Source organism: Stylophora pistillata, chromosome 8, assembly GCF_964205215.1.
Source record: "Stylophora pistillata chromosome 8, jaStyPist1.2, whole genome shotgun sequence".
Lineage (NCBI taxonomy): Eukaryota > Metazoa > Cnidaria > Anthozoa > Scleractinia > Pocilloporidae > Stylophora > Stylophora pistillata.
In genome coordinates this window covers 8,525,489-8,547,337 of record NC_142526.1, presented here as the reverse complement: position 1 = coordinate 8,547,337, position 21,849 = coordinate 8,525,489, and the positions used below count along the sequence as shown (strand labels likewise).

General features: G+C 35.6%; 1 protein-coding gene, 2 non-coding genes and 1 pseudogene across 4 annotated transcripts in view; all 4 read left to right on the top strand.

Annotated features, from left to right (window-relative positions):
- The first annotated feature begins 2,161 nt into the window (after nt 1-2,161).
- LOC148724801 (uncharacterized) lies at nt 2,162-7,004 on the top strand. Its single transcript, XM_088730802.1, has 5 exons — nt 2,162-2,707; nt 3,244-3,367; nt 4,230-4,289; nt 4,868-4,925; nt 6,363-7,004. The coding sequence occupies exons 1-5, from the start codon at nt 2,385-2,387 to the stop codon at nt 6,599-6,601; spliced, it is 804 nt and encodes a 267-aa protein (XP_088586928.1). The 5' UTR covers nt 2,162-2,384; the 3' UTR covers nt 6,602-7,004.
- A 2,636-nt stretch (nt 7,005-9,640) lies between these two features.
- Nucleotides 9,641-21,849, top strand: part of LOC148724797 (uncharacterized) — a 57,549-nt pseudogene continuing 45,340 nt past the window's right edge. Inside the window, exons 1-8 of the transcript XR_015991087.1 lie at nt 9,641-9,652; nt 10,351-10,414; nt 10,777-10,868; nt 12,031-12,160; nt 18,044-18,403; nt 18,978-19,076; nt 19,392-19,550; nt 20,894-21,624. The product of XR_015991087.1 is annotated as an uncharacterized LOC148724797 (transcript). The remainder of the gene's footprint in view (nt 9,653-10,350; nt 10,415-10,776; nt 10,869-12,030; nt 12,161-18,043; nt 18,404-18,977; nt 19,077-19,391; nt 19,551-20,893; nt 21,625-21,849) is intronic.
- On the top strand, nt 15,776-15,848 carry Trnai-aau (transfer RNA isoleucine (anticodon AAU)). Its single transcript has one exon. It is a non-coding gene; the product is annotated as a tRNA-Ile (tRNA).
- Trnai-aau (transfer RNA isoleucine (anticodon AAU)) lies at nt 16,265-16,337 on the top strand. The gene has a single exon. It is a non-coding gene; the product is annotated as a tRNA-Ile (tRNA).

The following is a 21,849-nucleotide window of genomic DNA, read 5'->3' as shown; positions in this document are numbered from 1 at the left end:
CTGCTGATTGAAAAAGTCAGAGTTCTTCGTTACAGACTTTTTCAAAATCGCTAAAAAAAAAAAACATTTTTGAGGCAAAAGGACTATACACAGCAGGTAAAGTAATTCAACGTTTATTTATCATTGATTTATTTACATAGTCAGCAGTATATCACTATAGGTGAGGCAAACGGTAAATCTGGTACATTCACGATAAAACAACAGTCGGCTACACAAACAGATTGTATGGCCCCTTTGTGCTCTTATATAAGCGTCGTAACGTTGTTCCAAAAATTTTCACCGTGCTTATTAACTGCTTGGTTTCAGTAAAACAGAAGGAAGGAGAGGAATTTTTTCGGATCGAATTTTAGAGGTGTAATCAACGGTTGCAAATTAACATTTATTTTTTTAAAGACTAAAGCTAAAACGTTTTTACAACTTCAACATAATTACAGTGACTGAGAGATGCTAATGTTAACTGAATGTGAACTTTTCAGTTACGTCTCAAGCCAATGAATAAATCATTCAACTCTTGCAAGACCTGACAAAACAGTCCTTCTAGGTAAAATGAAATTTAACAAATTGTAGAAAAAGAAGCCTCTAAAAATTCAGTTTTGGACGGGGTTTACGAGCCTGTGCCTGTTTAAGGTGCCAGTTGAGTAGTACATTGTGTTACTTTTTCTGCAATTCAATTTGTTTATTTGCAGTTCACGTGCCTCTTGGTTTTTGGTTGGTAGGCAGTGTTTCCCTTACTTTTTGAAAAGGAGATGTAATTGTTCTACATAGGAAAAAATGTTTTGAAAAATTCCTTGGCATTTGTTTCTTCAATGGCCCTAAACTGTTTTTGTTTGGGGGGGTTTGAGCTTTCTTCATGTAAGGGCCCATTGAGAGCTGCGTAATGAACAACGTCCAGTCAAGAAAAGTTTTTGTCCAGTCTTTAGATGATTGACAATTTTTCCAGTCATTTATGATGGTAAGGAAAATATGTAGAGTTTCAAGTATTAATATTTTAAGGTTCAAAGACTTGAGAAGAAGACAGATACTTAAGTACCAGACCAAGAAGTTTTAATAAGGGATTTGTATTGGTTGTAAGATTTCTGGCTGTATGTGATTGCACATTTTTGCTTTGCCCCTTTCAATAAGATGTAGCAGTGAAACAATGTGATGCTTAGGCTTAGTCATTCTGAGCTCAAATTATGTCAAATCAGCGGACAAGGATGCTATTTGTGTTTCTGTCGTAGTAAATAAACTTTGTTTAGCTTGTATTACTTTGAGAATCAATTAGTTTGCAAGCCTGAGTTAATTTCATTAACTTCATAACCTAGGTAAGTATGAAAATTTAACCATATAGAAGATGTAGATGTAATACTGATTTCACAGACTGTTTTGGTTGTACCACTTTTCCTGCATTGAGATGGATGCTCATGTACAGTCAGAAAATGCTCTGAAAATTTACTTGTTTCATATTTAAATGTATTTAAATATCATGTCAAGGAGGGCACTTTTATAGTGATAAGATGCAATGGATGTTTTTCTGGCCAAAATGGGGTTGTGTCTGAGAAAATATAGGTTTGACTGGACAATTAGACTTCAGGCCTGGATTTTGATTTCTAAGGGCTGCTGGCCTGCTCTACACTAGCTGTTGTCATCAACAAGTTACTCTCCAATGTGTGGAAAGCCCAAACTGGGATCAATTTAGTTGTTGGTAAAATGTAGTGGTTGAAAACTTCATTTATGCCCCTTATTTAAACAAAGTTTAATCCTCATTTTAGGGGAACTTGTTATCTGCACAGTTATTTTTGTAAAGTGTCAAATTAAGGGCCAAAAGCTAACAGTGGAAGGATATGAATTTAATGAAATCAACCCTTTTATAGAGAATACTCAAGGCGTTGACCTCTAAATAACTAACCATTTGTGCCTAAACTAGATCTGTGGAGGCCCAAACACACTTTGCTCCTTAAAAGAGCAATCTATAGAAAGCAGAAGTTTGAAACACTGCCTGCCCAGGATATAAGAGGAGGAGGGAGTTTCTTCTTTAGTGAGATGTTGAGAAATGTAGCTAAATGTTTTTATTCAAATTGTTGAGGTGTATTTAGAGAATGATGGTACAAAGGGTATCTAGTCAGTGGTTCTATTTACTGACCCCTCTGTAAGCTTTAGTAGACCATTTCTCTTTATTACCTCCAGATATTTCAATTCCTTTCCATATGAGAAAACACCCAAAGTCTCTGGGTGATTTTATCTGACATCTTCCCAGAGAAAGAAGTAGCATCATTCCTTCATACTGATTTAGAGTAGACTGTTCTGCCTTTGCTAGGCAAGGGTTCACCAAATATTAGAAATCTTTGGTTTAGAATTGTAAATAAGGATTTTTCATTCTTTGACAAGCTGGTTTGGGCTGAGACATGCCCTACTTTACTGTTTCAGTTAAATTAAATTTCATTTTTCAAAAGGATATGGCTACAAATCAGTGCAAATGTCCTCCTAAAAAGAGGAAGAGGAAAGCTGCAGGTGATGTCATTGAAAAGTCTGTAATGCTCATAACAGAGGAGGATGTCAATGGAAAGCCTGGATCAAGCGAAGTATGGATGCCAACAACAATAACTTTGGCAAAGATAAAGAAAGATAAGACAAAACGCGGGAAAATCTTATTTACAGTAAGCTCAACAGAAGAAGAAATGGAGCAGAAGCTCAGGGTTACTTTCCCAATTCTTGCTGGCACTGAAAGGTAATATTTTGTTGTCATGAGAGTTAAAAGTCCTTAATATTAGAAGCTTGCATTGTCTACTAAGTTTTTCAGGGACAATGATAGGTGTACTGGACTGGAAGGTTAATTATCAAATGAATAAGTAATTCTTAATAATTCCCCACTCAGTATGATCTGCACAGTCTGCAGTCTGTAGTCTGCGGTCTGTAGTCTGCAGTCTGCATTTTAGCATGACCACGCCCTATTACCTATAGCAATTAACAGTTGCTCACTGATAAATTAGCAGATAATCCATGGTTAATAGGCTGGAAATATATGGTACTTGTAATTACAATAATTGTGATCATAAAACTACTACAAGGTCCCCAAGGGCTGGCAATCTCTATCTTCAACATTCAAGTACAGAACAAGTGATTTATTTCACTACCTGAATATAAATTTAAGAGAGTACATATATTACATTAAGTCATGCAGCTGAACATTTTGATGCCTCATCTTTGATTCACCTATTACAACTTATGTTGACCTCTCTACTTATAATTAACTTTGTTTTGCAGATTTTATTTTGCCAGGGCAACTGGGCAAGCGAAACGTGACTTTGGCAAGGAGTGTGGTATCTGGAGTGGAAGATATACAAACAGTATGATAAAGGGAGATAGTGTGTTGTATGTCTATTATAAGGTTCGTCTTACTCAGACAGTACATCATTTTGCAAAGTCTTAAGTAGTTCTTTGTGTTACTTTGCTCTGTATTTAATGCCTTATGTTGGTTAATATTGTGTCACTTTACCAGGTGGAGATTTACTGGAATATCCATTTTCACATTTGGGACATATAATGTCCCTAAAGGTCATTTGCAAAGCACTGTGGTGTGATTTGACATACTTTGCTTTTTGAGAATAAGATACATACAGCACATTCAAAGTTTTGTTCCAATAACCCTCATCGTGTCACCTGTTGGTCATAATTGGTAGTGGCCTGTCAGTTATTTGTTGGCCCACAGTTGATGGAAGGGAGCTGTTCTTTACAAAATAGTTACCACATTTTGCATGTTCTTTCAAACTTTTATAAAAGTCTGTACATACAGTTCAGAGCCACCTAAATTAGCATGTCATGCGTAGATATAAGTATGGTAAATAAGACTAATTGTAACCTAGGCCACGTTAAAACCAAGTCAATGCAGCAGTCTCACTTGTGGATGTGGGGTCTCAAGGGAGGTTTGTGGGGAACTTTCTGTGCCTTTACTTGGTTTCTAGGATTGCTTGCTTTGTTTCCCTCCCTTTCGACTCTTTCCACTAATTGGTAAGCATTGATTCCAGACTCTTTTTTAGTGTTTGTTTTGACAGGTGCCTAAGTTAGTTTGGCTTTGTTGCCATGGTGACTTCCCTGCTGCCCTCCACTGTTGTTATTTAATTTTACAGAATTATCGTTCAATTTAAATAAGCTGTACCTCTTAAAATCTATTTTGAGCTTCCTTATGAAATATGTGGAATGTACTGCTGGATATAAGGATTATGTAAATGACATTTTGACTTGTTTTTAAGGAAGAGAAAGGTGAAGACTCAGGCCTTTACTCCTCAGACTCAGAATTTCCTCAGACAAAGGTATTTTGAAGATAGATACTAACTTAACATGGAGACTGCCTGGAGTTGAAAAATATACTCTTTAATTTGGCAGCTTTGACTTGGGTTTGGCTAAGTCTCCCATATACCTATCTATAGGAATTGGGGTTATTCCATTGTGAAATAAGAAAAAAAACTCCTGAGCTTTTGCTGCTTAGAGCTAGAGCATTTCTGTTTTTTAAATGAATAAAATTGCTTGTTTTGAGTTGATAATGATATTCTGTTAAAAAACAAACCCTATAAATTTGGACCATTTTTTTCTGCAACCATCACTCTATCAAATTTTCTTCTATTGACAAATTATAATGCATACAAGGTTTTTGAGATAAATTTTATTTCCTTGCAAATCACATGAGAGTAAACTAAAACATGCTCTGGGTAGGAGACTTTTTCATCATTGATAACAGTAGCTTATATTATAACAGCAACAGTAATATATATAACAAGTTCCTAATATAAGCTGACTAATTTGTTAGACTCAGGGATTCGTTCAAAAAGATTAAGGATAGAAGGAGAAATGCTCTACTATCTAATTATATATTTTTTTCAATTTTTTCCAGGAAGACCAAATACAAGACTCCAGCCAGTTCTCCACAGACTCAGGACAGTCAGGAGCAGGTATTACACTTTCACCAGTGTGATCTAACAAAATTGGTTCAAATGACATCGCCATTACCACCGCAACCAACACTTCCAACAAGTTGATTATAATGTTACTAGTGTTTTAATGTCTAGCAACTCACCCATTATGCCCCTTGCTTCATAAGTGTCTCACCCATGGCATTTAACAAACATTCTGAAGTGTTGCTTTCAGCAGTTCTTGGGTTCACAGAGTAGAGATGGAAATATTGTGCAATAAGTCACATTTTTCCCTTGCAACCTTTAATTTATTGAGGGGACGTTGGGGTTTTTGGTGTTGTGGTGTTGACCCCTTTTTGAATGAGGTATTGAGGTGAAGAACAACTCGCATTGAAGTGTTGCAGTGATCTCAGACCTTACAGTGTGCAATGTTTATAATTTCAAATTCATGGTGTTCAGTGAAATAAACCATTTCTGGTGTTGCAGTTTGTTCTTTACTACATTTTGATAACCTGTGGTTAATTGTCAAACAAAATAAGCATTACATACCAGATAATCTTCGATAAACAGTTTGTTCTATTTTGTTCGTGGTTTTGCAGTACTTTGAACCTCCCCCCCCCCCCCCTCATGTTCTCCTCTTTATTAGTTTCTCTATAATGAGTGAATGTAAGTAGTTCTCTAACATATAATTTGAAACTTCAGTCCTGTTTAAACATTAGCAATGTGTGAGAAATTGGTTGAGAGGTATCAGTTGGCATGGGATTTTTATCTGGCAAGCCCTTATGGTTTTTTAGGATGTCCTGCACCCTTATTTATTAAGTTTTCTCATGTATTTAATTATTGCATAGTAAATACTGGGTCAAAAAAAAATTGTCAAGAAAAAAGGCTGTGCGCACCCAAAAATTAATACACAGCGCTTTATGAACACCTTTGAAAATAGGTTGATATTTAAGCTCCATTTATTGTAATGACATACTTTTTAATTCATAATATGTATGTAGATTTCTGTAGTTTTTCCAAATTCACTGTAACATAAGATATGTAGTTTTATCTTATGATGGAATAAAGACTTTTTATTATTATTATTTATTATTATTATTATTATTATTATTATTAAAAAGGTAACCCATAGCTAGGAGACAATATAAACAGCAAGGTATTGTCCACTCTCCATGAAAATTGATTTGGCACAAGTGAAGCTGATAACAGCCATGTAATACTGAAACTTAAATCGGGTATAAAGAGGGGAACACTGCTGATAACAGAACTAGTTATGGATACTCTATTTGAGTTGTCAGAAACACATGATTGTACAAAAGGCTCATTATTTGGTAGCCTATAAAAAGATCATTTTGATCAGGAAGTAAATGGTTAAAAGTCAATGTAATGCATCATATGCTCAAGAAAATTCAGTTATTGGAGAAAAAAATTAAATATTTTGAGATAAACTTAAATATATGATTTTTTTGTCTGTAGATGATTTACAAGAGCAGACAAGGACTACCACTCTTATATGTCAATTTAAGAGTGTTAAAATCTCTGAGAAAGAGGAAGTGAACAAGGCATCTCATAAACAGGCTTTGATGGAGACATTCACAGCAAAAGGGAGTCAAAGTTATCCACAGTTAGATGTTACTGAAGTCAACCAGCAATATACATGTGCAACTTTAGGGACTTCTAGCCCTGATGATAAGGTAATCAGTAACAAAAATTAAGAATGAATGAAATGGGTGGTAGTATAATATAAAATAATAGATGAATGGCTTTGGGAAAATTTTGAAATATTTTGAAGATAACAAGTTAATAAACAAACCAAAAGGCATTCAAGTTGATGTTAAAATGAAATAATTTTTCACAATAAGTATTAATTAGTGGAATAGTTTTTAGGAAATAGTAATGAAGGAAAGTTCAAAATCAGAAAATAGATAATTTAATAATATAGGTATTGAATTTGGGAATGTCTGCTGATAAAAAATGAAATAAAAAATTTCTGGAAGAAGATTTTGAGAATGAAATCTTGCAGAGTTTGCCTATAGTGCAGCATTGACAAAATCTGGATTACATCATAGACTGGATCACAGACCAGATCACAGATTGGATCCTAGACTGGACCACAGATCAGATCACAGATCAGAAAAAAAAAGGTTTTGGAAAAAATTAAAACACTAAAATATGTTAGGGATGGGTTAGACTTTCAAGGCCAATTTTTTAAAAAAAAATTTTATGGTAAAAATGGTTGATTTTACCTATTATAGTTTCCAAGAAAAATCGGGGTAAAATATTGAAACCTGAATGAGCTGTGCACAAAAAGGTATTTTCAAACTGAACTCTTTAGCCTGCCAGATTGTGAATTATAACATGTCAATAGTAATGACACCCTTAGGGTTTCTTGCAGTGAAACATCCTGGTCATTGAATTTCAATTACATATTAAACATCTCTTGATTTTGGTTACATGTGGAGATCTCTGCTATCTGTCTGCATTTATTACCAGAGTGTGAATAGACACACACACACACACACACACACACACACACACAAACACACTGAAGGATTTCTTGGACAAATTGTTGTATTTATAAGGTATCTCATTCCATCAGCCTGTGAAAAGACCTTATGGCTAAAGAGTAGTGACATTGATGAGGAAGTAGTATATGTGGGGATGTTTAAAGTTCGTGTAAAAAGTTTCATGATGTTAGAAGGTGCACAGTCATTATGAACATCATTAATTTACATACAGGTCATAATATAAGAAGGTACTGACAGGTAGAATTTTTACATTTTCAAATAAGGGGTGCATGTTCTTCTTTATCAACAAGATAGATTAAATGTAATACTTTCCTTAATTTAGAGAATAACAATTTTGTTTACTAGATAAGTTTTAGACACATTACTCCAAGTAACAAGTCCATAGCAGTTCAATACGGTAAAATTAAGGATTCATAAATATCTATAAGTACAGATGATGGAACAAAGTATTTCAGCTTGGCAATAGTTCCTATGGTCTCACATATTTTAGTGATAATTAACACGTCAAATTGGTTTTTCCAAGGAAGATTTTTATTGTTTAAAATGCATAATACTTGATAAAACTTGCATATTCTAAACTGACCCTTCTATTTCTTTCACTGTCAAATATTCCTATTTGTGGGGAATAACATATTCTCTTTTGTCGAGGGAGAAAAATTACAAGATTTAATTAGTTTGCATTCAAAGTCAATTTATCGCCAGTCATGCAAATAATTGTTCAGTTCAGCGTTGATAATCTGTTCTGAAGACTTGAGGTCCTTGTCAGCGTAGACAATCTTAGTGTCATCCACAAATAAGAAAAATTAAAGTTTATTGGAACAGAGGTAAGTGTCATTTATATTATTAAAGTAAAAAGGGAAGCTGTCCTAAGACCGAACCCTGAGGGACACCACATGAAGAAATTAGTTATGAGTTGATATGTGCGATCCAATTTGAGTTGTTTGAGTTTGATTTCTTAAGTATTACTGGAACCACTTATTGAAAATTCCTTGAAAACCAAAAAAAAATTATTTCATTAAGTAGTATTGTGTGATTGATAATATCAAAAGCCTTTTTGAATCAATGAAAACACCACACACAAAAAATAATGCTTATCTGTATTGTTTAGTGAAGTTTTGACAATATTTGGAATTGCATGACCAGGGGAGTTTGTCTTACAGAAGCCACAGTGTGAGGAATGTATTAACTTGTTTTTGTAAATAAAGTCCTTCACTCTGTAATTAAAAAAGAATCAGGTGATTTTAATTTCTTGAGATAATCCGTATGGTTGATTTTTGCGGGTAGTTTCCTCGATAAAATATTTGTTATACGTGACAGGTCATTATAATCATGGGTAACTTGACTATTGGGTCCTTGGATTCCGTAACCCTTTATGATGTTTTTGATGGTTTAAAAATTCATGTATTCCTTGTTATGTTTTTTCATGTCTGTTACGATATGTTTTCTTTAAAAAAATCAAAGAAATATTGCTTTTTGCTTAAATGCATAAGAGTGATGATTTTGTTCCTGAGATTTATATTTGCTTTAATTTCCAGTTTTATATAATCTATCCTTTATTTTAACTGAAGTTCTTATTCTCTTTGTTATCCATGGTTTTGCAAGTTGTTTAATTTTACATTTTGATACAAATTTTGAAGGCACTTGTTTTTTACGCCCTTATGAAAAGATGATTATTGGTCATCGACTCTATTAATTTTGCTTTTGATGCTATAATACTATCCTAGTCAACTATAGACAGATCATTATTAAACTGTACTGAGGAGAAGTCTGAGAAGTCATGTTTCTTTGTTGTTTTGTTATAAACTTCCTCCCTTTCTGAAGTCAAAATGTAAATCTGAGAGAAATTATCAGAAATGTTAGTGATGATATATATTATCACTAACTAAAACTCTTTCGGAATTGTCAGCAAAAAGTAAGAGAGGCTGACATTTTTTGCACGTCTGTTGGTTTGTCAATCATCCAAAGGAGGTAACTGCTCTGTAAGGCCAGTAACAAGTACTAGTCTTGGCTGTATTGAGATTTTTTTGGTCTTTATCAGACATATGTCAAAGTAGCCCATGCCCTTTATTGTTTTTCCTGTGGAAGCTCGCTGTTAGATTGTATCTCACTAAAATATTCAATTGGTAATTTCAACATTCAACTTCTCCAAATGTTTTGTTTCTCAATCACTGATTTTCTTTTTTAAGTTGACTTTCTTTTCCAATCATCTTGTTTGGTTTATCTCAGATGAGTTACAAAGTAATGGAGGAAAGAAAGACACATCCACTCAGTACTTGAGTCCATAGCTAAAAATGCTTGATCCAATTGGTGATCTAAACCATATTCTTTCTGTAATCTGATCTGTGATCTGAACAGTGATGCAGTCTGACTGATTTGTGATCCAGTCTGTGAGCCGAATCTGTGATCTGATTCGGGTTTGGTCACGCCCCATAAAGTGCATGTTTTCTACAGCACTGATTCATCTCTACATCTTTGCAAAATATTGAGTTGTTCTGTGTGTACTGTTTGAAGTGATAGGTGAATTATATGTTACTCTCCTTATATTTGATATTTATCTGCTTATGAGCAGAACCGTGAAGGACTGATTGATTTTGATTCAGTCTATCAGGACTTCTTCAAATTTAGACAGAAGATGATGACTTCTTTCCCAAAATTTGTAGCATTTGTGGTGATAATTCTCTTATCTAGAATGATCTCCTGCACTCACATCTTTGTCTTTATGGTGTGACAGAGGCAAAATTAAAACTTTTATTAGCATGTCATTTTGCTTTGTTCGACTCTATTTTCAAGTCAATGATCACAAATACCATAAAAAATGTAATGTGGCACTCTGCCACCAGTAGGATGGTTGGATAAACAAAGAATAGATAAAAACAAAAAAATCCTGTGTGTCAGAGAAACTGAGTTAAAATTAACTTTAAATTTTCTGGATACAGATCATTCAACTAAGTGAAATTGACAGAGGATCAATTTTCCAACAGGTTGGGGCTAATTCCCAAGGTAAGTTTAAAAAACTAATAATCCATTGTCACTGTAAATTAATGTTGTAAAGCAAATATAATTTCATCCCCATCAAGCTCTTCCATCAACATACCTCCACTTTTCAATGCTTTCTAATTAGCTTGCTCAACCTTGAATAACTTCTTTGCATCAGCTGAGATGTGAACCTCTGAAAATAAAAAATCTGGAGGCTCGAGGTTTGAATTTGGATCACATCCCCTGCGTACTTTCCCTAAATTTGGTTCTTGGCTCACCCTTACAAGTTTCAGATTGCTTTATTTTGTAGGCAGCAAGAGATAAAAAAATATGGTGTAGAGATGAGCATATCTTCTTCTTTTTATTAACTGATATTAACTTTTTAGCTCCAAAGTTCCAGGATGTTGAAAGCATAGTAGCGTGGTTGAAGCAATGTGATCATGAGGTTCATGCAAATCCTCCAGTGAGTCTTTTGCAGGTAAAGAAATTGCATTGTATATACCAATAGAATAATGCTCAAATTAAAAACAGATGTAGAAACATGCATTGTATCTTCAAAACAACAATAAAGGAAGTTGATTTCATAGTCTCTTATGGTTATATGGCTTACTGTAATTTGCAGAACAATACAAAATGAAAAGAAAATCTGTAATTTCATCGTGAAATAAAAATCTGTAGAAAAGTCATAAACATGCTTGAAACTCAAGAAAATCAAAGAGCTTGGGTCAGTTCCATTTTCCCAGCAGACATGATGTTTTATCCAGAAACATGCTGTCACATTTTCAACTTGTATTTTTTGTCAGGAAAGTGACCTATCATGCATTGGAATTATTCATTGACAACCTAAATTACTTACACCCTATTGGTAATATATAGTGCAGCTACAGTGCCAGCTAATATTTCAAATTTCATTTACTCCTTGTGGCATAATGGCACTCTTCTTTCACATAGATGACACATTGATTTATCCACCAATGTAGTGGAGATTTGACAACGAACACCATGCAGATTTCTCATTTCTCACTTTTGCTAGCTCATGTTATTATGATTTGATAGCTTGGGTATGCTATCTTCACTTGTGGTGAACTGACAAATTCATTTTTCCAGCCTGTGGAGTTTTCTGTATAGATTCTTGTTTCACAAATAACAGATTTCCATTTTGCGAATTACAGATTTCTGTTTTGCAAGTCACGGAATTCTATTTTGAAAATCATATTAACCAATTCCTATTTTGAAATTACAGTTTTCTACTTTGCAATTACAGATTCTATTCAGCAAATTAAGGAATTCTATCTTGCAAATCATCAGCAGATTTCTATTTTACTAATTACAGATTTTCATTTTGTTTTGTTTAGTTTTGCTAATTAGCCATAATTACTTATTCTGTGTCTGTATCGAGCCTTTCCTTTAATGCTTTCAGCTCTGCTGTTTTTTTTTTCTTTTTTTTAAGGACAAATAGTTTGTGAACTCTTTTTCACTATTTCTTGACGCAGTTCTGTAAGGTGTTTGTGCCAGAGCTCAAGATAATGGACAAATTTGTGGGCCATTTTCGTTTTGTTTGTCTGTCATGTGTAAGTGCAAGTTTGAATAAGAAGAAAGTAATAATTTGTTGACACTTAATTTTTTCTCCAAATCTTTAGGGAGGACACCCCTGTATTTTCAACTTTAAACCTGAGCTGCCATCGAATGTTAATGTGATAGCTCGCTTTGGTAATTTAGAACCAATTAAGCTGGAGAAGACAAGTCTTGGCTACATTTGTAAAATTCCAGGTTTGTAAAGGTTAATTATTAACTAGCATACAAATCAGAGAGCTATTTAACTCCTCTCTAGTAAAGAATCAATAGAGACAACATTGACATTGGATTTTAATTGATTTATGATTTCAGCTGTCTTTGTTTTATTATTTTTGTTGTTTTATACAGTCTTATGGGTAGACCTCCTAAGAGCATCATTTACTTAAAGCATCTTTTTGTAGATGAAAATAGTTGCTTTCATAAAATGTGAACTTTCTCCTGCAGCTGGTGGTAACTGAAGTTAAAAAATAGCATACAAGTAGAGGGGATGGGGGATGAGGGCCCAAGAGAAAAAAGGGTAGGAGAGCCGGTGGGAAGCTGGATCTTGCCTATGGGGAAATAGAAAAGAAAACACAATGCTCAGTTATTTTTTTCTTAAATCATCTTTCCTCAAAGAAATGCTCTGATGAAAGAAGACCATTAAAGAACATATTTCAAGGAAAAAAACCAAAGATGCATAAAAGTTTTACTCAAAAATTAAGATAAAATATAAACATGAAATCAGTGAATTCTACGCATTTGTCCAAACACGCCTGTGAATCTCTTGTTTCTTGGAAACTGTGAACGAGAAGCTAGACAATAAACATCAGGAAATATTTCAGGACAAAAGGTCTATTCAAACCATTTCTTGATGGACTGTTAGAAGTGAAAGAGCTGGTACAAAATTCTTGCGTGTACAAAACCCGAGCAGTAAGATCACTCGAATATTCCATGCCTAGCTCATTGTTTACTTTACTTCATGGCTAGTAAATTGCATAGGATTAAATTGCATAGCATTAAGTTGCAAATTGTGAAACAACATATGTAGTGTAAACATAATAACTACCTAGCCCTGGAAACATCAAGTTGTTGCCAGGCCTCACTTGAAGTAGTAAAGTTCTTTTTTCACTTTATGACCATACTCGGTATTGCTTCAGAGAATCTAAAAGTGGTTGACTCGAGAACTGATTCTGTCACTTCTAAGACTTTTGTACCCATTATTTTCCAAACAGAGTTTTTAATAGCATATTCACATTTCATTTTGAGCTTCAGAAGGTCTATGCAGTCAGAAAGGAACCAAAAATCATACTTGCGAAGACTTCAGTTTGCTCATTTGTTGTGATCACAGTAGTACTACTACTAAGCATGGTGAGGCAGGGAAAGGCTTATCTCACATAAGACAATCATGCTATGCAGGTGTTAATGTGTTTACTTACAGGGGAGTGTTAGGAAAGCTGAACAAAGTGTGATGACAAACTTGAAGAAACTGAAATAACTTAAGAAAACATTTGGTGACCCCTATTTTCAATGGCGGCAAACAAAAGAAACACATCTATAGAACAAACAGTTAATTTTTCATTCATTGCAAAAACTGTTTTGCCAGTATTTTTGGTTGTGCAAGTGAGACTGTGATCAGGATTAAAAATGGCCTCAATATTAATGCAACTGATGATAAAAGCTTGCATCACTCTGTTCTGAGGATTGTTTTTGCCTCTTATTTTGAAGATTTTTTATGTATACTATTGATTTTGTGGTAAAAAATTGAATTCAAAAGGAATTGAAGGGGGCATTTTATTTTCCTTCACTTTTTAAAAAAATGCAACATCAGCATTTTTTCTGAATTCAAACCTTATCTCAAAAAAATAGCATGGCTACACCCATGCCGGTTTTCTTTTTGGAGTTTGATGGCCCTTGATCTGTTTTGCTTGCAAAATCATTTGCTGGGACAAATTAGTTCCCTATTAGCATCCACCATCCTTAATGTCAACTGAACCATAAAAAAGTTTTATAAGGGAGGGTAATCAATACTCTCAACAACATGCAACAAAATTCTTGCAAGTTTACTAGTAATGGTATAAGTCAGAGACTAACAAAAGAGATGATTGGTCCCAATGGAATTCCTGGTTTAAAGGTGTGCAGAGTGGAACTGGGGAATTAAACAACAAGTGTCTTTTGTAAACCAACTCACACTGACAAATACCTCACTTTCAACTCTCACCAACCTACTTGCCATAAAAAGTCCATTGCTTAAACTTTACTCAGGAGGGCTGACTGTCTACTATCTTCTATCGATTTCAAAAGCTGAGGAGATAAAGTATAGTTTAAACACCCTAAAGGTAAATGGCTATACCAAAACATTTCTCCGTAGCTGCCAGGTACTAGTTACAACTAGAAAGGCCCCTGATGAGAAGGAACCAATGACTGGTTTTGCTGTTTTTCCTTACCTTTAAAGACACTGTTACAGGACCCATCAAGGAATTTTGAACAGCCACAATGTTAAATTTGCTAAAAAACCTTTTCAGACTTTGGGGAGTATTTTTACCAAACCTAATAATTTTATCTCAAAAGAACAATGAACTGATGCTGTTTATTCTATTCTGTGCAATGAATGTGATCACAAGTACATCAGACAGACCAAATGTCGTTTGGTACACGTTTGAAAGAGCACCATTGCAAGAATGAAAATTCAGCTTTGTTTGGAGCACACATTCCCAACTTAAACCTTACAATTGGGTGAGAAGATTCTAAAGTTATCACTAATTGACATTAATTACCACCAGTGCCTTTGTTTGGAAGCCTGGCATATTAACTCTGCCCACACCCCTTAAATCGTGATGATAGTGGCTTGCAGTGATGCCTTGCTATCAAGGCCTATTCAGAAAAAAGCTAGCTAGGGCAGCTAATTAGTGAGCATATAAAAAGGACCTCTTGATCTTGTTGCAAAGATTAAATCACCCCTGATGAAGGCACTTAATTGAGGACAGAAGTGTAGAAATGTTGGGTCTAGGAATTGTAACTCGCAGTTACATTCATTACATCTTTAAACCAGAATAGCATCAAACCATGTCTGATTGTTCACATGATTGCTTTAATTGTAAACTTAAATATAATCTGGATACCTATCAAAGTTGGTTTTGTGTCATAGCTCATGACATGAATGAGTTTCTCATGCAGTGTCTTACAAGCTGTTAAGCAATGGAAATTCTCTAGTGAATAAAGCGAGTCAGATCAAATGTTGTTAGAGGGCATTATTTATTGATGTGCTTCAGTTTTGTCAGATGTGGTATATTATTACAGAGTGTAGATTACTATCAAGATAAAGCTCGTATTAACAAAGATTTAATAATACATAGACGAGTAAAAACAAGCAATAATATTATCCCAATGTTTTGGTGACTTCATGATGCCATTATCAAGGGTACAAATGAAAATAAAATTAACAAATGCGAGTTCAAGTGTTACAACTAATTAACATAGGGAAGGTAGCTACACAAATACTTTAGCATGGATAGAATCCGTTTGCATGTTCAAACTCAGTGATAATTGTTTGATGTATAGCATCTTACAACAAACATATAAAATACATATATATGAACTGCGGTTATGAAACGTATATGTGCACGATCCTTCGCAGTAAAGCACTATTGAAATCACAGCCTGAATTTTTTTCAGGTCTGATTTTCACTATTGCTTTAATAGTGCTTTACTGCGAAGGATCGTGCACATATACATTTCATAACCGCAGTTCATATATATGTATTTCATATGTTTGTTGTTTGATTTATCATCTACGGGTTTATGTCGAATTAATTTGATGGCCTGCTCCCAGTTGGCTTGTTAGCTCAATTGGTAGAGCGCTGCACTAATATCGCAGAGGTCAGTGGTTCGAATCCCGTACAGGCCTGAATTTTTTTCAGGTCTGATTTTCACTATTGCTTAATAGTGCTTTACTGTGAAGGATCGTGCACATATACGTTTCATAACCGCAGTTCATATATATGTATTTCATATGTTTGTTGTTTGATTTATCATCTACGGGTTTATGTCAAATTAATTTGATGGCCTGCTCCCAGTTGGCTTGTTAGCTCAATTGGTAGAGGGCTGCACTAGTATCGCAGAGGTCAGTGGTTCGAATCCCGTACAGGCCTGAATTTTTTTCAGGTCTGATTTTCACTATTGCTTAAATAGTACTTTACCGCGAAGGATCGTGCACATATATGTTTCATAACCGCAGTTCATATATATGTATTTCATATGTTTGTTGTTTGATTTATCATCTACGGGTTTATGTCGAATTAATTTGATGGCCTGCTCCCAGTTGGCTTGTTAGCTCAATTGGTAGAGCGCTGCACTAATATCGCAGAGGTCAGTGGTTCGAATCCCGTACAGGCCTGAATTTTTTTCAGGTCTGATTTTCACTATTGCTTAATAGTGCTTTACTGCGAAGGATCGTGCACATATACGTTTCATAACCGCAGTTCATATATATGTATTTCATATGTTTGTTGTTTGATTTATCATCTACGGGTTTATGTCAAATTAATTTGATGGCCTAGTGCTCCCAGTTGGCTTGTTAGCTCAATTGGTAGAGGGCTGCACTAGTATCGCAGAGGTCAGTGGTTCGAATCCCGTACAGGCCTGAATTTTTTTCAGGTCTGATTTTCACTATTGCTTAAATAGTACTTTACCGCGAAGGATCGTGCACATATACATTTCATAACCGCAGTTCATATATATGTATTTCATATGTTTGTTGTTTGATTTATCATCTACGGGTTTATGTCGAATTAATTTGATGGCCTGCTCCCAGTTGGCTTGTTAGCTCAATTGGTAGAGCACTGCACTAGTATTGCAGAGGTCAGAGGTTCGAATCCCGTACAGGCCTGAATTTTTTTCAGGTCTGATTTTCACTATTGCTTAAATAGTGCTTTACTGCGAAGGATCGTGCACATATACGTATAGCATCTTGTTGACAAGACAATCAAATTTGTTCATGCATCTCTTGAGAACTTGGAAACAGCAAAGAAGGTCCTCAGGGACAGCACCTGCATGGTCATTGTCATAGTGCTTTTGTACTGAAGATGACGTGCTCTTATGGCTATCCACGCAGGCATAGAAATGCCTGCATGTGTAACCAGATACAGGGAGCTATGTTGGTTACACGTGTGGGCATTTATATGCCCGCGTGGCTGGCCATAAGAGCACGTCATCTTCAGCACACAAGCACTATGAAAATAACCACGCAGGTGCTGTCCCTGAGGACCTTCTTTGCTGTTTCCAAGTTCTCAAGAGGTGCATGAACAAATTCGATTGTCTTGTCAACGAGCTGCTTTACATCAAACAATTATCACCGAGTTTGAATGTGCAAATGGATTCTATCCGTGCTAAAGTATTTGTGTAGCTACCTCCCCTATGTTAATTAGTTGTAACTCTTGAACTCGCATTTGTTAATTTTATTTTCATTTGTACCCTTGATAATGGCGTCATGATAATGGCGTCATGAAGCAGCCAAAACGTCGGGATATTGTATCGCTTGTTTTTACCTGTCCATGATAAAGCTGTTGTCACAATTCCAACAAGACTTGTGATATCATAATTACCCACCACAGATATGCAATCAGTGAAACTAAAAGCAGGGAATTAGAAAGGAGTATTGAACTCTCAACGTTTGGTTGTCCAGTTTCATTTTTAAAAAGTACTATCCCAGTTGTGCAGTGGACTGAGATTTTCTTCTTTATAGTGAAATGTTAGAATTGATGGTCAATCTCTGATAACCAGGTCAGTGAAAACTGGCCTGTAACAGTGTTCACCTTGAGAAAATTACCTCTCCTTCCCCACAAAAACACCAGAGAATAGTCCTGAATGATACGTTTTGGCACAGCTTGAAAAACACCCAGGTTTCTGATCGATCCCTTTTATTGACTTGTAGGTGGGAGTATAATACAATGAAGGGTTCCCAAGCAAAAGCAAGTTCTTTTGAATGTTCTCTGTGTTTTTCTTCATGGTAGTAAATGTAATTACATTATTCACTATCAGAACAAATATCACTGTTTTATGGATGTATTTCAATGTGGTTTTTGATCACCATTTTATCCAAAGCTTCACCTGAAATGACACCTGCTGTTATTCCAGTCTTGCTCATTTCAACAACCACTAAAGAAATTCTGGCACAGACCTCTATGATGTACTGCAAGATAGTCACTCAGTTGTCAGTGAACATGCAAGATAGTTTTGGAGGAATGCCTGGAGCCAGTGGAGGTGGAACCAGTGGAGGAGGCGCCAGTGGAGGAGGTGCCAGTGGAGGTGGGACCAGTGGAGGAGGAGCCTATGGGGGAGGAACCAGTCGGGGGGAAGCCAGTGGAAGTGGAATCAGTGGAAATGGTACCATTGCAACCGGAGTAAGTGGATGTAGATGGGGAACCTATGGAGGTGGAGCTACTGAATGTCATTACAGTAGAGGTGAAACTCAAACTTTCAATACCCTTAATTGAAACTAATTAAATTCCCAGTTAATTGTGTAGATTAGTGACACCAAAGGACAAATTTAGGGAATCTCAGAAAATGGAGCAGTCAGGTAATTCTTTACTTTTTATAAGCTATTGTCTGAGTGCTACATAGAGAACTTCAACTAAATAAGGGGTCTAGGGAAATGGAAGAGAGACGTGGTCAGTTGTACATCTTTTTAAGATGGTAATGAAGGTCAGCATCTACTGGAGTGAAGTTTTTTGACGTGAATTACATATTTTTCTGATATGATGTAAACATTTCCTTGTTTTTTTGTCTCGCAATTATGATAACAGATATCAGACAAAGATATTTAAAATAAATTAAGGTAAGAACAAAGTTGAATCATGACAATTTTCCTTGCTAGGATTGTAGAAAGGAGACATGTCATCATAGATTAGTTGCATTTGTGCTAAAAGTAACTTGAATTGTTCTTAGTATCAATCGGTACATCGATCACCATGTCTACATTTTTGAAAGGCAGGTTGCACTGATTCTCATGTTTCATTTTGATTGTGTTAAAATTCAGATGCCTCACAACCAGGCTCAGTTGTGGTGTGGGAGTTGTATGAACTTATACAAAAGTGCAGTGAGTGTATCTGGTGGCAGAATCTATCACAGAATAGAGGTAAATTCATCTAAGAGCCTATTTGTACTTTCAGTTGTAACTGTACAGTTAAAATGTTGTATTAAGAAATTAAAATGATCTGCACTGGTCTTTGTTTTCAACTGAGAGTTTTAAATATGTGCTCCTCAATGTTGAGTGCAAATAGTTTGGCTTCCCTTCTTTTCCCATACCATATAATTATGCTACCCATGGTTAAATTTCAATATTAAAGGCAAACGAGAACTTTTGTCGTGAGCTTTGGGTATTTTTTGGTGAATTGTTGGCTAGGGTTTTTTTTTACACATAAATTTTCATGTGAAGTGTTCCTTCTCACAGCATGTACTGAAGATGAGGAGGATTTAGAAGATGATCAACTGTTATGCTCTCAGCAAAGCAATGAAAACTATTTTGCGGACACTGAGGATTGCTCAAGTGTTTCATCTGGAAGTGATAGTGCCTTGTCTGATTCAGAAAACTGGGATGAATCTTTAAGTGGTGAGATATTTGTTTTTAATCCTTTTTTTTATATTTCAATTAATTTGCTCTCCCTGACCATACAATAACTATGACAGTGAGACCTGATGTAATACTTGAGCTATAAACCATAAGTAGATAGTGCACAAATAACATACTGGTGTTTTTCCTTCATTAAATTCTTGACCCAGTATTTCATGCTCAAGGTGTGCCACTTCAGCTTGATTTTGAGCAGAAATCACAGCCATTTCGTCTTCTCTTTTCCTTCGTAGTAGGTCAAGCTCTCGTTTTCGACATTCAAGTTTCCACTTTATATCCCTTTGAGCCATTTCTTCTTGAAACTCCAGTTCGCGTACTTCATTGTCTCTCTTAACTCATTGGGCAAGCTGTTTTGCTTGAAGGCTTGCAATGGAGCTAGGCCTTTATTTTAGCGTCTCTTCTTTTCTTTGACAAGGACAACGAAAAACTAGAGCGAGAAAGCGCTTTCGAATGACCAGAATCGACCTGGCTTACTCTGCTTACCAAATCTTTAGGAGTCACTTCAAGGCTGCTGTGAAGCAGTGATATCACACATTTGTTGACCAAAAAGTGCCATGATTCTTGATTGCTCATCGTGAGCGGCTGATTTGCATCCAGCTCAAAATTGGACCAAAATGGACCAAAATTGGTAGGACCAAATAAAACGAGAGTTTTAATATTATTCAACTTGAACACAGCGTTACAATTCCTCTTTTTCTTCGCGGGCAAGCAGTTTTGCGTATAGCGTTGCAACAGTTGCAATGGCCAGCGGCCACTCCAACTATTGTGAGGTAAGCACAGGAAATGCACATGGCAGCTATTTGCAGTGCGTGATATGGTAATGGCGGAAGATGCCCACTGTAGTATTTAATTAACATTGCCTTATAATAGTTAACAAAGTTTAAACCTTCAGTTTCAATATCTTGATACGTCAGTTAATATTTACTCTAAATTGAGAGAAAAAAATTTGATCTTTCACTTATTATGTAAAGTGCCATAGTGTGGTCTAAACTCACATTCCTCTCTGAAAAGGTAGAGCATGGCACCCCCAATATTGAGTCTGTTTTTGAGCATTTGTGGAATTGAGTTGCCCAACTACATGTTCTTAAAGTTAGGTGAACCTCTTACAGTTCAGTCAGTGCAGTTCACACCATTTTCTGCTGCAGTTTAGTTGATCCAGTTCAACACTGCAGATGACTTTTCTCCAAATTTAGAGAATTCTTTTGTGGGTACTATGTTAAGTAAAGGAAAGTCAAATTTGATATTAGATTTTGTTATTATAACACTGTTTTAATTTGTGGTTATTGCTAAACTTTTATCTTTTTTTCTGGACTCTTCACGTTCAGTGCCCTTGGTTTGTGGTAGTTCAAGTGAATATCAAGAAGTTGATCCAAAAGCAGAATCAAGTCAACATTCACACAAAGGTGAACCTGATATGAGCCAAGAAATCCAAGCAACAATGACAGAGGGTTTCACTAGTGAGTTCAGCATTGGTGACAATAAATATGTTGGAAGTGGTGATTGTCCTGAATGGAACACGCCTTTACCAGAGTCAACAAAGACTGAAGTAAATTATGAGGAAGAAGACCATGATGAAAAGCAGGATTTAAGTCCGGAGTGGGCTCTCTATTCTGAAGAAAGTGCCTCGCATACTCTGTTAGCATCACAGGATAATACCCCAATGCTTCTTCTTGATGTTCCTGGTGTTAATGTGGAGAATGAAGAAAGTCAGTACTCAGATGATGAACTTTCTGAGATACTTCATACAGAAAAACCTCAACATTCTGAATCAAGCCATGATATTTCATTCGCACTTACAGAGGTTTTGGTCAATGGGTTTGATCTTTGTGAGAATGAAGATGCTGGAAAGATTGTGCATTCAAGATCGGAAATACGGTCTATAGAACCAAATAAGACTGATGGAGGTGTGGAGGAAGATAACTTTGATGCAGAGCAAGATTTAAGCCTAGAAGAAGGACTCTTTTCTGAAGAAGGGAACTTGCATACTCACTTGTCATTACCTGACGATACTTCTGTTCAGATTCGTCGTTTAGAAGTGGAGAATAAAGAGAGCCAGGTGTGTTTGTTATGTAGAGTTTTGTCAGAGTTTGGAAGTTCTTCCTTGAAGGCATATATGATCCACATGCAAACCTTGAATAAATAAAGTAAATAAGTAGACTTCAATTTTCTTTTACAAGTTCTTGTAGTTTTACAAGTTCTTGTAGCCATTACAACAAAAAACAACAAAATACATATATATTATTCACCAGCCAGAAGGTCTGTACTGGGACAAACTGCACCC

Bases quoted from the DNA above. Each gene is read 5' to 3' on its own strand.
- LOC148724801 (XM_088730802.1), top strand. From the start codon at position 2,385: ATGCCCTACTTTACTGTTTCAGTTAAATTAAATTTCATTTTTCAAAAG. The intron at 2,708-3,243 runs GTAATATTTTGT...TTTGTTTTGCAG, and splicing joins ATTCTTGCTGGCACTGAAAG to ATTTTATTTTGCCAGGGCAA. The intron at 4,926-6,362 runs GTATTACACTTT...TTTTGTCTGTAG, and splicing joins CTCAGGACAGTCAGGAGCAG to ATGATTTACAAGAGCAGACA.